This window comes from Ambystoma mexicanum, chromosome 5q, assembly GCF_040938575.1.
Source record: "Ambystoma mexicanum isolate Mex_15411 chromosome 5q, UKY_AmexF1_1, whole genome shotgun sequence".
In the NCBI taxonomy this organism is placed as follows: Eukaryota; Metazoa; Chordata; class Amphibia; order Caudata; family Ambystomatidae; genus Ambystoma; species Ambystoma mexicanum.
The window spans coordinates 782,365,803-782,379,815 of NC_090933.1; the positions used below are offsets into that span (position 1 = coordinate 782,365,803).

The 14,013-nt window shown below is 44.3% G+C and overlaps 1 protein-coding gene across 1 annotated transcript; it reads left to right on the forward strand.

Annotated features, from left to right (window-relative positions):
• Positions 1-3,000: 3,000 nt before the first annotated feature.
• On the forward strand, positions 3,001-11,304 carry LOC138497665 (myelin P2 protein-like). Its single transcript, XM_069621272.1, has 4 exons — positions 3,001-3,166; positions 9,178-9,350; positions 10,084-10,185; positions 11,049-11,304. Exons 1-4 carry the CDS (start codon positions 3,094-3,096, stop codon positions 11,097-11,099), a joined length of 399 nt encoding a protein of 132 aa, XP_069477373.1. The 5' UTR covers positions 3,001-3,093; the 3' UTR covers positions 11,100-11,304.
• Positions 11,305-14,013: the final 2,709 nt, after the last annotated feature.

Below are 14,013 nucleotides of genomic sequence, written 5' to 3' on the forward strand. Positions count from 1 at the left end.
ACTTAAGAACCAACCCGCATCCCCTCCTGAGAAGCTAGGCCTTGATTGCTCTACTATGTTACCAATAATAGAGAATCTTGGCTGGGGTCCTCTGTGCCTGTCATCTACCATATAGAGAGCAGGACTACAGACGCCCCCCACCGGTCCGCGGTTGATTTACAGCAACAAACTAAGAAGAACAAAAGAAACAATTCTCCTAATTATTATCCTTCCTAAGGGTACATAATATTTAAAATAAATGTATCAACAATTTATAGAACATGATTTGCCTAAAAGATCATGGATTATTCTAAGAAATTCAGTAATGCAATGATCAAAGATGTTTCAAAGCCTTCCATCCACTATAGCCAAAATTGTTCGCCAACCACAAAACTCAGATTATTAATGAATTTCCTCTGTACAAAAAAATTCTCGAATAAGCCATAGCAGGACAATACAATATAAAATGTTTAAGTGTTTCATATTATAGAGAGTGTTTACTCGAGAGCCTCCAAGAGCCCAACTGTATTGGCTCCCATAAGGAGCCAGTTGAAAAATACCTGTTAGGCTATTAAAGCCACGCATTCTTATTTTCCCATGTGCTTAGCTTCAAAGTGGGAGATTTCTGGTGGCTCAAGAGGTTTACGTAGCCATGTGATTCTACGCCTTGAAGTCCACACATTCTGGCGGTCCTCAATCGTGAGACATTCATTTTTTGGGTGCTCATTGACCTACTGCAATTCTGTTCGCCATGTTCCATTTCAGAAAAAAAACTGATGGATATGGAAAAATTATCTGGATAATGAAGGTGTTTTGGAGGATTTTAGTTATCCTAGGCATTCTGTAAAATAATAAAGCCTGCCTTTACAAGTTTTCCTGTGATTGGTGCCTTAGATCATTATTTTATACCCATTCAACATTGTAACTATACGTTTGTTTCTTTTGCATCTGTCTCTGATACACTTTGGTGGCTTGTTCATGCTTAATAAGAACCTGTAAATACATAAAATAAATATGTAGATTTCATATGGACATTCATTCAGAGGAAATGCAGGCTCCGTATTCAGTTTTCTTGTGACATTTTAACCTTAATCCACCCTGAGATTGGCTTGTGAAGGACTGTCACCAGAGTAGCGTTTGTGACTAACAGAGGCGGGGAGGCCTCCCCAAAAAAGGTTAATTTACGCCCTTGTGTACTTTGTGGGGTATGCATTCATGTGGTTAATAGAACATTGCAAATGGCCCACAGCCAAGGAGAATACAATATTAGAACACCCTTTTGGTCTTTCCATTAACCCAATTGGTTAATCTGCAGGCTATACGAACAGGTATAGCTCACAGATACATTACAGCCTGGAAAACACACTAGCCGTCTGGAAGAAAATTGCTGCATTTTTCCTCATCCGCCCATATCCCATTCCAGAACTTCAATAGTTAATGTTCTGATATGATATGGCATTTATAACGCGCCTATATACGCGACAAGGCAAGGAAGGGGGAACAAAGGGAGGACAGACAACAATCCTACTAGGCCAGGTGGATGGGGGGAGGGGCAGTGCAGTACATGTGAATAGATAATAAAAAGTGAGGTAACGGCCAGCAAGTGGCAAGTGCAAGGGCAAGTGCAGACATCAGGGGTCAAGTGCTGGTAGGGGGACTGCAGGGATACAGAAACAGTCCCCACGTGCAGGGGTTGCCAGGCAGGCAGTGCAGGTAAACAGTGCAGTTCAGGTTACAGCCAGGAGGTCAGCAGGGGAGGGGAGGAGAAAAAGCAGAAGCAAAGAGAAAGGTTTTGAGGTGCTTCCGGAACTGGAGATGGTTCTGTGTTGCTTTGTGAGCGTGCCTGACGTGGGCCCATCCCCTCACGGAACCTATCCAAAATTATGCTTTCTTTTCGGTCGCCGCCTTCCTAATGCACCTGTGTCCCATTGCAGACCGGCAATTCTGTATTTGCCAAAGTGTATTTACAGCATTGCTGTTCTGAGAATGCCTAACGTGACCCCGGCCCCTTCACGCAAACAAACAAAATGCAGCATAACAGTGAAAACGCTGCAAGGAAAAGAAACACAAACATCTACAAATGTAAATGTCATACAGTGTTGAATCCTAGCAGTGCCCACCTGCTAAATGTTATTAAAACACTAGTATTTATATGAATAAATGCTATACTTTGGCCATGCATTTCCCCGCCTGAAAAGAAAGAGAAAATACTACTCACACCTGCAGTTACTTAATTTCTAAAAATACGGTACCGTAATGGTACCGTTAAACTCCACTACACACTTTTCCCTTTATAAACAATGCTTTTCTTAGAGTGCAGCACCACTTCTCCAGTTTAATGAAAGAAGTTTAAGAAAACGTTCTTAAACTAGAAAAGTGGCGTCTATTACGAAATGCCTGCAATGTCTTTTGCTACTGGAAAGCACACCATCTCCCATTTCCACCCACCTCAGAATGATGGTGCTGGAAACTGTAGGGGAGAATGTATTTCCACACGTTTTTTATCACTATCTCAGAATAGGCCCTGAGACATTTTGCAGTCATTAAAACAAGCCTTCACCAGTTTTGGAATTAGGATGACCCGGTGATTCAGTGTTCCGGGGACAGCCCGAGACCATTCCCAGCCTTTCATTTAAGAGACTAGTGCATTCTGGAAGTTGCAGCAGTTTTTAACTTGGCTGTCAGCACCCCGCACCAATGTATTTGTAAATAGAAAGCCCAGGGCTGTAAACGCAAGATCCTAGATTAAATTAGTCTGAATTGCTATATTCTGTTTTTCCCGCATTAGCTATGCCTCTGTCTGCAGGCTCCAGCGAGGGCATAGACAGGAGACAAGTGCCAGGGTGCGTATTTAATGCCCACCTTGGGAGACGTTCTGTCCTCGCCAGATGGCCCAGGCCACCTCTGCACCTCTGTAGCCACTGGTCTGGCTGTAGCTGGCCCTGCACTTCCCGGCTAGGGGCGAGTTGGAGCCGCCCATTGACGGGGGCGTGATGAAAAGAGCCGGTTTGACTTTAAAAGCGCGAGCCGCAGCATTACCTCTGCTACCCCGTCTCAGCTGTGTCGATAGCTGAGTGTGTCGATAGCTGAGTGGTGCATCAAAAATAGTGCAAAATGGCGGACCACCTGCTCGGGACCTGGAAGTTGAACAACAGCGAGGGCTTCGACGAGTACATGCAGAGCATCGGTAAGAGGGGCCAAGACTTTTCACTTTCGGCGGCATACCACCTTCAGGAGATGCAATGTGTCTCCTGTGGTGGCGCCACCTTCCACCACGCGCCTTGCACACGTTGGCTGAAGAGCGCGAGGCGAGAGCTGCAGGTTAGGATACAGTAGGGTGTATGGGGGGGGGTGTGGAGGGGTGTATTATTATTACTTAGTCCTGACTCCTGCTTCCTCGTCGCCTTTCATCAACTACATGAGATGAAGGGGAGAGCGGGTAATGGACTCCAGGTACCAGAATGCACACCGCACTATCTCAATTACACGAAATTGTAACGTGGCACGTGAGGGCTTAACAGTTAATGTACTTGGCGCACACCCTGTTCTTGCGCTTTAGGACCGGTGGGCGACTGGGCCAAGCTTTGGATTGTCACTGAAAAGCACATATCCGAAAACGACTGGGGCCGCAGTTCTCTCGCCTCGCTCCCCCCCCCCCCCCCCCCCCCCCCCTCCGATCTCCTTGGCCACTGCATTGAAATGGGGGGGAGGGGTGACATTCTGTGTGACTGCGTTAGACACGGATGCACATCAAGTGGCACAGTGAGTAGGACTCGCTTTGACATCGGTGCAGAGTCTGCGAACGCAGCTTCGAATCCCGGCGGGGCCAAACTCGGCCTTCATCGAGCACCACACCTGAGGGTTCGTAGCGCTATATAAATGCCAAATTATCATGTACCACTCTCTACCCCGTCTGCCTTTCCAGCTTCCTTTTAAACAATTATTTGGTCCCAACCGGTAATTCTGCGAGGCCCAAGGCACAGGTCTAACAAGCCCTACACTGTCCTGGAGTAGCCCCACAGCTGCACCGTGCACCCCATGTCGCAGCCTCCAGCTTTGTTGAACCCTGCAGTGGTGGTAGGTACTAGTCCACGATAATGCTTAAAACTCAGTCCCCTCAGCTGCACCCGGTGTATCTTGACCCTACTCTCGCGGCCTGCTTTTACAAAGGGAAGGAGTAGCTGGAAGCACTGCAATGCAGAAACCTGCAGGGTTGACCATCACTCCCTCGCACGGACCAACAGGTTTTCACAGAAACCTCGTTCTCTCAGCCTAGTCGTTTGATCAGTAGGATCTGACTCTTCGCTGGAATTATTAGGAAGTTATGCTTTTTACAGAGCCGGTTTGGGTGATGCCAAGTTAAAGGCCCTGGCATCAATCGAGCCTGAATGATGGCCCCTGGCCCAGTTGTCACCCAATCCGTTCTGCCAGTGAGGGCGTTTCTATTGCACCACGGGTTTTTGCTTGTTTGAATGAAGGGGACCCACTCTCGTGGCGTCACATCCATTTAAACACGTGTAGAGGGCTTTAATGGAAATGGAAGGCGGGGCTCCATTCGGAGACCCTGTTCAATTTAGATGGTGGCACAGCAGCCCAATAAGTGGCAGAAGGGTGGGGAGGGAAGAGGTGCTTGAGGGTTGAGCGAGTTGGTTGGGTGAGAGCAACCTGTATGGCTGGCTCACCTACCCAGGCTGCTAATAAAAGTGCCACTACTGTTTTACTACCATTCTGTGTTCCATCTACTTTACAGCCAAACTGAACTATACATTCACACATTCTGCATAGATTATAGCTGGGGCTTCTTCTTGGGAAGAGGAAGACGGAGGTTCTCCTCACCGGTTTCCCTCTGATTTTGAATCGTGCTCAGACGTTAGTTGATCATTAACCATCATGCTGTTTTAATGTTGGGTGGTTGTGTGGGATTTGCCTGGGCACGGTTATAGCAGTCACTGGACTGTGCGCCGAAAACGGGTTGGTTTCTGCATTGGGGGCTTGGGGGGTGGGGGATGAACCTTCCCCAAACTCCTCATTGGGTCCTGCTGTTTCGAGCTGAGATTTTAGGTTTAGCATTCTGTATCCTTTGCATGCATTCGTGGTCTGATCATTGCTTAAGGATGGCATGACTTGTCATATCACAAGATGTGACTTTGGTCTATGGGGGCTCACATGCCAGGCACTCCTATCAGACCAGAAGAAATGAAGACCCAGTCTTTGGAAATTGTCAAATTCTATTAATGTCAGTGCCATTTTTTTTTCCCCTTCGAGTTTGAGCCCCCTTTGAAGTAGCTGTTCTGGAAGGTAGCAAGCACGGATTCCAGAGCAGATATCACAAAGGTGCTATGATATAAGGGGGGGGGGGGGGGGGGGTGTATGTAAAATGCAGGAGACATCATTTTGCCTGTTGCACTAATTTGGCTGGCAATCTGCTCTGGCTACATGTATTGATATATGCTGGTGTCATCTCTACCAGAGCCACTGGTCCACTACTTTTGAAACACTTCTACAAAGCAAGTAGATGTGAAGGGCTCCACTATGATCAGACGGCTCCTATGCACCCTTTGAGCTGCAATTTTAGCAGATCTAACTGTGGTATGGCTGTTAATGCGCTACTCGGTCTTTGTTCCGAATGTTACGGTTTTGATACACTTGTACCAGTAAGGATGATTGCAGAAAAAATGGGCACTGTGGACACGTGGGGGGACTCTGGCGTATGCAGTCACAGGCAGTGAACGTGCACTGAAAGACACATTTGTGTATTTTCCCAACTCCACCGGAAAAATAAGCATTTTCTAAGAGGACATTATTTCCTTTAAACTTTGCTTGCTAAATAAGGTGTAATTTTTTAAAAATATAATTAAAAATGTGTCCTGTACAGTAGAAAGTCAGTGACTTCTCGAGGTTGCTTCTTGTTGTGCGACTCGTGTTGGAATCCCAGACAATGCTGTGTGGAAAATGTGTATTTAAAAAAATTGCAAAAACACGGGGGATTTGTGGGGGGGGGGGGGGGGGGGTGGATGGCTTGTGTCCCTGAAGTGGGCGGACAACATCCACCCGCATGTTCCCAGATATCAGTGCTTTAAGCGATCATGAAGCAGCCAGTATCACCGGCCAAGCTGGGGCCGCGCTTGGAAAACTCTGGGTATTAATCACATTGGGCTGTTCCCATCTGCAATCCACCACCACATTTCACAAGACCTGTACCCCGAGGGGGGCCCCCCTTGAGCACAGGACTCTTTCACTCCTATTGCCAGATCCCAACCAGCATTATCCCTCACCCCAGTACCGTGGCTGATCATATTTTGCATGAAGCCTACCTCATGCAAGGGCGATTCCTGTCCTTCAAGGCTTGTGATCCGCTGCCTTGACACTTAACAAATTCCTTTCTTTAGGGGTGTGTTCTCCTTTCCTTTCTTTAGGGGTGTGTCCTCCTTGACCTTAAAGAAGCTTGGATCACCCCTACTCAAGACAATCTTGACTATCGCTCAATTACTAATGTCCCATAACTTTGAGGAAAAACAGATCGTGTTGCATATTTGCAACTTCAGAGATTCATTGAGGATAATGGCATACTGGGCCCACGTCAATCCAGTTTTCGAGCTCGTCATGGCAGGAAGACCGCCATGCTCGCCCTTAATCTTTCCTCCATCGACCAAGGCCACCTGGCCCTTGTTTTGCTGCTCTGGTCGACCATGATCTGCTGGCGACCAGGTTGCAATCCCTGGTAGGCTGTTCGAGTACAACACAGTAGCTGGCCTCCTTTCTGGGCCCTGCACTGCTAGCATTGCCTTAGACAATGGCTGCCCCTCTCCTACATTATTCACCCGCAGGATGCCCCATCACCCACTCTGCTTAACATCTACATCCTCCCACTTTTGGCAATGCTTGACGACCTGGGTGTCCTGCAGATGACACTTGGGTCATCCTAAAACTCAGGCATTTACTCCGAGGATTCTCAGGCCATCCACTCCATATATTCCACCACCCACTCTTGGATGGTGGTGAACTCAATAGCCCTCAATGCCAAGACAACAGATTCTCATCACTGTGTCCAGCCATATGCTAAAGAAACAGCCCCCAAAGTATGCTAACTTTGCTATCGCCAATACTATCATACCGGTTGCCATAATGGTGTCGCTCTCGATGCTGAACTTACCATGAGGCAGCATGTTGCCAAAACTTATCAACAAGCCTCTGGGTCATATTTGCCCCTTTCTCTCTGAGAAAAACATGTCTTTACTGGCCTCATCCCTAGTCCATTTATGGCTTGACTACTGTAATAGTCTTCTGGCCGGTACGGCCCACTTCTCTGCACTCAAAGTGACCCAAAATGGGGCAGTAAGAGCAGTTCTAGGTATTCCTAGATGCCATCCCATCTCTGAGGGAAGAAAGCTGCACTGGTTGACCATGAGGAAACGTGTTTCCCATAAAATCAGGGACGTAATTTCACCAAAATGCCAGGGGTTGCAGAAGTGACATCACATGCCCCTTGACCTCAAATGACATCACAGGAAGTGTCATTTGATCCCACTCCAAGTGATATCACGGGAAGCCATAGAACATGACCTTTCAACCCTTGACAAAACAGGAAGTGGCATCACATAGCATTGTTACACTACGAAAGACATGGTTATGATATCACTATAATATGATATACATTTCATACAAGAATGGATCAACATATGTATCATTAAGATCAGTGTGTACAGGCTCATATTAACAAATAACTGTGAATGCAAGCAGACGTCCATGGCCAAATGATAATTATGTTATTATATAGTGCTTTATATATAAAAAAATATACATACAATATCACCCAATCATTTCTCAGCTTCGGAAGGATGAAATGCTGAGTTGAGATGGTTAAGAACAGACTAAATCAGTGACTCACACCCTGAAGTGTGCCTGAAATAAACCTTTAATGAGTCTAGCAGTTATTGTATAGAATTCCAGAAAGAGACATTAGTTGGTTTTCCTATTCTTTCTTATTGAGGGTCACTGGTGAAAGTGTTAGACTTGTGTAACCATAAAGAGGCCTGAACAAGAAAGCCAGCCACTCCAGAAGCAAAGAGCCACATGGTGCTGGCCACAGCCCAGGAACTTGCATAAAAAAGACATTTTTTAATTTTTCTTTTTAGGGTAGCAAGGGAGACCTCAGGGGTCGCCCTGCATAAGATTTTGACGCAAACCCACAAGTGATTGACCCATGATGCACCTGTCTACCTCTCGGAGCATGTGAAGCCACCTACCTTAACGCTCCCTCAGATCACAAGACCAGGCCAAACAAGCTTTGCCTAGATTCTGCCTGGCAAAGAACATGGGGACAAGCTTTGATGTCCTGGCCCCTGCTACTTGGAACACCATCTCTCACGAAAACAAATCAAAACCCTTACTGAGTTCAGAAAGAGGCTGAAAACCTTTCTTTTCAATGCACCCTCAATCTAAATCCTTTTATTTAGTTCTGACTTATGTGCGCCCTCAGACAGTAAATATAATATGCAGGGATATATATGCAAGCCCATATTGAGTTTTCAGTGAGCCTCTGGGATCTCGGCACTTGGTTGGCCTAGAGTCGCCACCTCTGGGCAATTAGTCTAGATTCCAGTAATCCTAGCAGATGGTGTAGGTGGTCAGCTGAAGTGGCTAAACTGTTTAGCAGCTGTAGGTTTAGTAGGCTTTTGACAGTTTACGGGCTCTAATTCTGTTTCAGAGGCTGCATGTGCTAAACACCGTAGACCAGTCAGGACCAGTATTCAAACCTGTGTTGCTCTGCGTTGTCAAGACAAACACGTTGCCTCCAGCCCATATCACATCCTGGTCGCTTAGAGACTGGTCTCTGGTGTTAAGCACGTAATGAAAGAATTAACTTAATTTATAATTTTTTTTTAAGGTCTTTACTGTAGAATTTTATGAATTGGCAGGTTTGGTGCTACGTGAGATGTAGCAATTAAACCTTCACCATTGTCTACTAACGGGTTTGCTGCTTCCCTTCCTTGGCTTCCACTTTCTGCCAATATTGGGCCTGGCTCTAAGTAACACTCACTCCTTGGTGCTAGAAACACACTTGTTTGCTAGCAGTATCTTAATGTTTTGATCAGTGTTGGCCTCTAGATTTTGGGTGTGAAACAGTTATCGGTAGCTTGAAAGTTTAGTCTTCCATGATGTTCTAAAGCATTTCTTCCTCTCCACCCGTTTTGGCAGGAGTTGGCTTTGCCACGAGGAAGGCAGGTGCTCTAGCGAAACTCAAAGTCACCATTGGTAAAAATGGCGACAAGTATAACCTCAAAACAGAGAGCACCTTCAAAACAACCGAGATGGAGTTCAAACTCGGCGAAGAGTTCGATGAGACCACAGCAGACGACCGGCATACGAAGGTAAGGGAGGAGAGCCGCATCTCTCACGATTGTCACTAAGAACCAAGCATCCTAAGTAGCTTGATTCTTAGTGGCAGTACATCACTGTAACACTAATAATGAATGTGTAATAAATGACTTCAGTGGCAGGCCCTCCTTATAGTAAGTGAGTCTGGTCTCCAAGACTATACTTGGCTTTACTCTGAATGCAAGACTTGGATGTTGACCGGATTGCCAACAGGCAATTCACGTTTTTGTACCTGGGTCTCTGAAAATTCCAACACATGCCAATTCTGAGAGCAGAGGTTTTTTCAATTCTTTATTACATTCTACGTCCCGAACACACTTCCTCTATGGTGAGCCCTCACCAACCAGCAACTAGTAGCACAATGGTCTCCCTCCCTTTCACTAGTAACACAATGGTCCCAACACCCACTAAGTCACGCTTCCAGGAAACTTACTTTAATTGTTGCAAAACTATGTGCCATAATTTTCTGGGTTGCTGCCACCCCTGTGCCTTCCATTGAATTCCTTATTTGGGCAGAGGGTGTGAACAGGTTCATTGTCGAAACTGAATTCGATCAGTACTGCACTTGTGTAATGTTTAAGAATAAACCAATTTATAATAAATGTAAGTAGTGCTACTTAAATTATGAGTAGAGATTTATTGTGGGGTTGTAGTTTTCTTCTGCCGATACTTGTGTGGTGAAGGAAATGGCGGTAAAACCGGCTTCTTTCTATCTGCCCTCCCCAGACTACCGTAACATGCGAGGATGGTGTGCTGGTCCAGCATCAGAAATGGGATGGAAAAGAAACCACAATAAGGAGGGAATTGAAGGATGAGACTCTTGTGGTGGTAAGTGATGACTTGGAAATAATGTAGAGTGGTCGTCTGGAACCTGTCTCAGAATGCCATCGTTCTTGGCCATCCTAGTGAACAGGGAGGGATCATGGGGCTTGTAGTCCAAATCCTCTGAAGTGCCAAAGGTTGCAGACCCATGATCTAGAGGATATATGCACATTCATATTCCAATGATTATTGGAAATGCTGAACCTAGTGGTGAGCAGTGGAATTAGCTTGCAGCACTTCTAATGTGCCCATATGGTGAGTGCGGGCGGGAGCGTTTTCCTCGTGTGCCTGGATATCACCAATATGGGGATACAAGGATCTTTGTTAACCAGACCGCATGACAAATGGTTCTTTTTGCTGACCTGGCTCAGTCTTCTGTCACATCTCTGGATATTTGCTTTGTGGCGTAGCACGCATTTGGGTTGCTGCCACAAACCTCTCCACGGCAAAGGTACTTTATTTTTTTTGTACTTTTCTTGTTTTTTTTGGATTTTTATTATTATTTTTTTAATATATAACGCTTTTACCAAGTGCTTCATAATAGAATGAAATGCAGGACAAAATTAGGTTGGAAATGCCGATAGTTGTGTTAAGCAAGAGACACAAGTGCGATGCTTCTTGAAAACCATGTCGGAGTGATACAAATGTCCAAGGGAAGAGCATTCATAATTTAGGGGCCAATAGTTGGGAAGAGCCAACACAAGGGGTAGTGAGGAGTGGGAAGAAGTATGCGAGAAGTTAGTTTTAATTGTGACACTGCAATACATTCACAGATCTTGACTTGTACTGAACTCTTGTATTGCTGCTTATCGCAGGTTCTTAAGTTTTTTTTTTTTTTTTTTTTTTTTTTTGTTTTTCCCATTTCTTAGACGTGCATCATGGGTGATGTGAAGTGCGTTCGGACCTATGAGAAAGTATGAGATATCCAAACTGGACGTGTACTTTCAAGGAGAAGCTCAGTTCCATGAGCCTGCACTACAGGACCCTTTCTTTGAGACCGATTTTTGCTCCCTCTTGCCTCTACTATGGTGGTTCTGAAATAAAAAGGCCTTGCATGCAAGCAACCTATGAGGATCCGGTTTAGGGATGAACTGTCAGACGGATTCTCTTTAGGGCTATTCTGAATAATTACAATAAATTAATCGAATACAAATTACCAAATCTTGTTTGTTGTGTTGGTCCTTCAACTTCTCCCGCAGACCGCTTTGCAGATTTTGTCTTGTGATGGCCTGTTGGAGGCCACTCCAATAGATCTACCTTTTTTTTTTTTAGACTGCATTGGAGCGGAAAGATCCAATAGTGGGATCTTTCCACTATTGGAAGGGGGCAGGAGGGTAGTTGCACACACCTCCTGCCCTGATTATCTGCCCCATGACACACCCTTCTGTCTAAACGTGGCCCGTTTCCTTTGTTTTTTCTTGTAGAGGGAGCATGGGATGAGAATCTGACACGTCTGTCACCAGTCACGCATTTCCTCCTTTTCATGCAAGCTTCCCCTTTCTGCTCTTGCACATCTGTCCTTGGACAGCGCTCCCCCCCCCCCCAACATCCCCCTCCGCCACACCTCACCCCCTATCACAATTGCTTTTCCAGATTGTGGAGCTCGAACGTGAGCCTTGCGTAGCTTGAAGGCCAAGTTATCAAATGGGGTTTTAATAACCCAGAAGGAGACTGCGCCAAATGTTCCCAAAGATGCCCTTAGATAATGACACGTGTTTTGGTCTCCCAGAGACCTTTCTCAAATCAGGGCTATTAATCTTAAATTCCTCTAGTGCCCCTGTCACATTTGGCATTAATCCTCCATAGATAAAAGGGTTAGATCCCTTAGTATAGCAATGCAGCGTCTAATCGCGTGTTGCAAAGAATCTCGAGGGGGTGCCCCCTTCCGGGTTATTAATACTTCATACTAATGGGTTACCAGTCAAATGGTCGAAAACATTTGGTCGACAGACAATTTGGTCGACACCATTTGGTCGAATGCCAAATGGTCGTTTTTTTTTTGTTTTTTTTTTACCCATTTTTTGGTTTTTTTTTGGGGGGGTCCCCCCAACCCCCTTTTTTTTCTTATTTTTTTTCCCCACACGAAAACCCACAAAACACATATATATTTCAAAAACAAACAGCTTCAGACGGAAGCTATTCAAGCGAGCAGCACTCCACGAACAAAAAAGTGTATCTATAATCCAAATAATCACGAAAGTCCAACAGCAAATACTGCATCATAGGTTGTGTGAAATATAACAGCCTTTATTTTCCATATGCAGCAGATAAAAAAGTAATCTCCCAGTGCTAATTTAGCTTAGCCAGACGGCAGCCTGACGCGTTTCACCACTAACCAGTGGCTTGTTCAGTCACTCATCACCCATAGAGTGCTTGTTTATATTACAGACACTCCCCCCACAGTGAAAGACATAAAGAAGGTGACTTATAATCACAAAAATAATGGCAATTAGCCATCTTGGCTTGGGCTACTGGCTCACATTACTAAATGGTATAGGCATATGTTTAAACGTCAAACATAACGTTTCAGCCATAATAAAACACATACAAATAAAAATAGCATTTTAAATATTAGTACTATTTACAAATCAGTTCAAAGTACATGACGCAAACCACAATTGTAAGGGCAATACGGAAACATTAAAACTCCCATGTTAATGACATGCTGTTGTCTTGCCTATTAGATTCATGGGGACAGGGGTAATAATACAGATCTACCTAAAATATTCACAAAGCCACGGAGTGACTGCTTATGTATTTTGCCATGTTTGCGGAGTGTCTTGAAGCGGGATAACTATCTTCTCTGAATATGTAACGTTCCGTCCCAATAAAGTGCATAGTGCTTTTATGTAAACAATGCATTCCTATGATATAATAGATACTATACAATAGTAAAAAATATTCATGTCGTATTATAAAATACATAATACAAACTAAAAACATCTCTCTAAAATATTCCAATATAATGAGGGAATTTTTTCTCATATAATGCACCAGAACAATATATCCCAAATCTGTTTCTAGTGGTAACTTCTAGTAACTCCTTTGCCTTATGTTGGTCCTATGTGTTTTGTCAAAAATATTAATAGAGCCAGCAAGTAACTGCTTGTGTATCTTACCATTGTTATAAAATGCCTGGAAACAAGATTAGTTTCTTCGCTAAGTAAGTAGCGTAGAGACAGTATAAAGTGCATGGTGCTTCTGTGCAAATAGTGCATTCATATGACACAGTAAATACATATAGAACGGAATAGAGGACATTGATGTCATATTATAAAGTACATAGTGTGAACTGTAGACATCTCTCTACAAATACTTCAGTGCACGACTTAGAAATGGTTTTATCGTGTATAACACAACACATTCAAAACAAATATGTTCCAACATCTACTGATAGCAGTGCCTTCAAATAACTCCCTCGCCATATGATGTTCCATGTTTTTTTGCATTGATGATATCAAAAAATGAGTGCCTAAGAAGGAGGATGCTATAAAGTGCCAAATATGCATGTCAGATGGTAAATGCCTAGATATCAACTCTGAACTGAAAATATAATAACACCATCTTAGACTCATATAATATCCCAGAATGGTGGTCAGATTACCGCTACTTGTTTGCCAGGCTGAAAAGAAACAATCAAAAACAGGCCTCCATATGAGCATGCCTGAGCCAAGTATATTAAACAAATAATTTTTGAGTCAAATTAAAAGTCACCATAAAAAGTGAAAAAAAGAAAAGTGATGAGAAAAAAAAGGAATAAAAAATGAAACAATGCAACAATCAGTTAAGCATATACCATTATGAAAAAGGGGTCCTTGTGAATATATGAGCTGC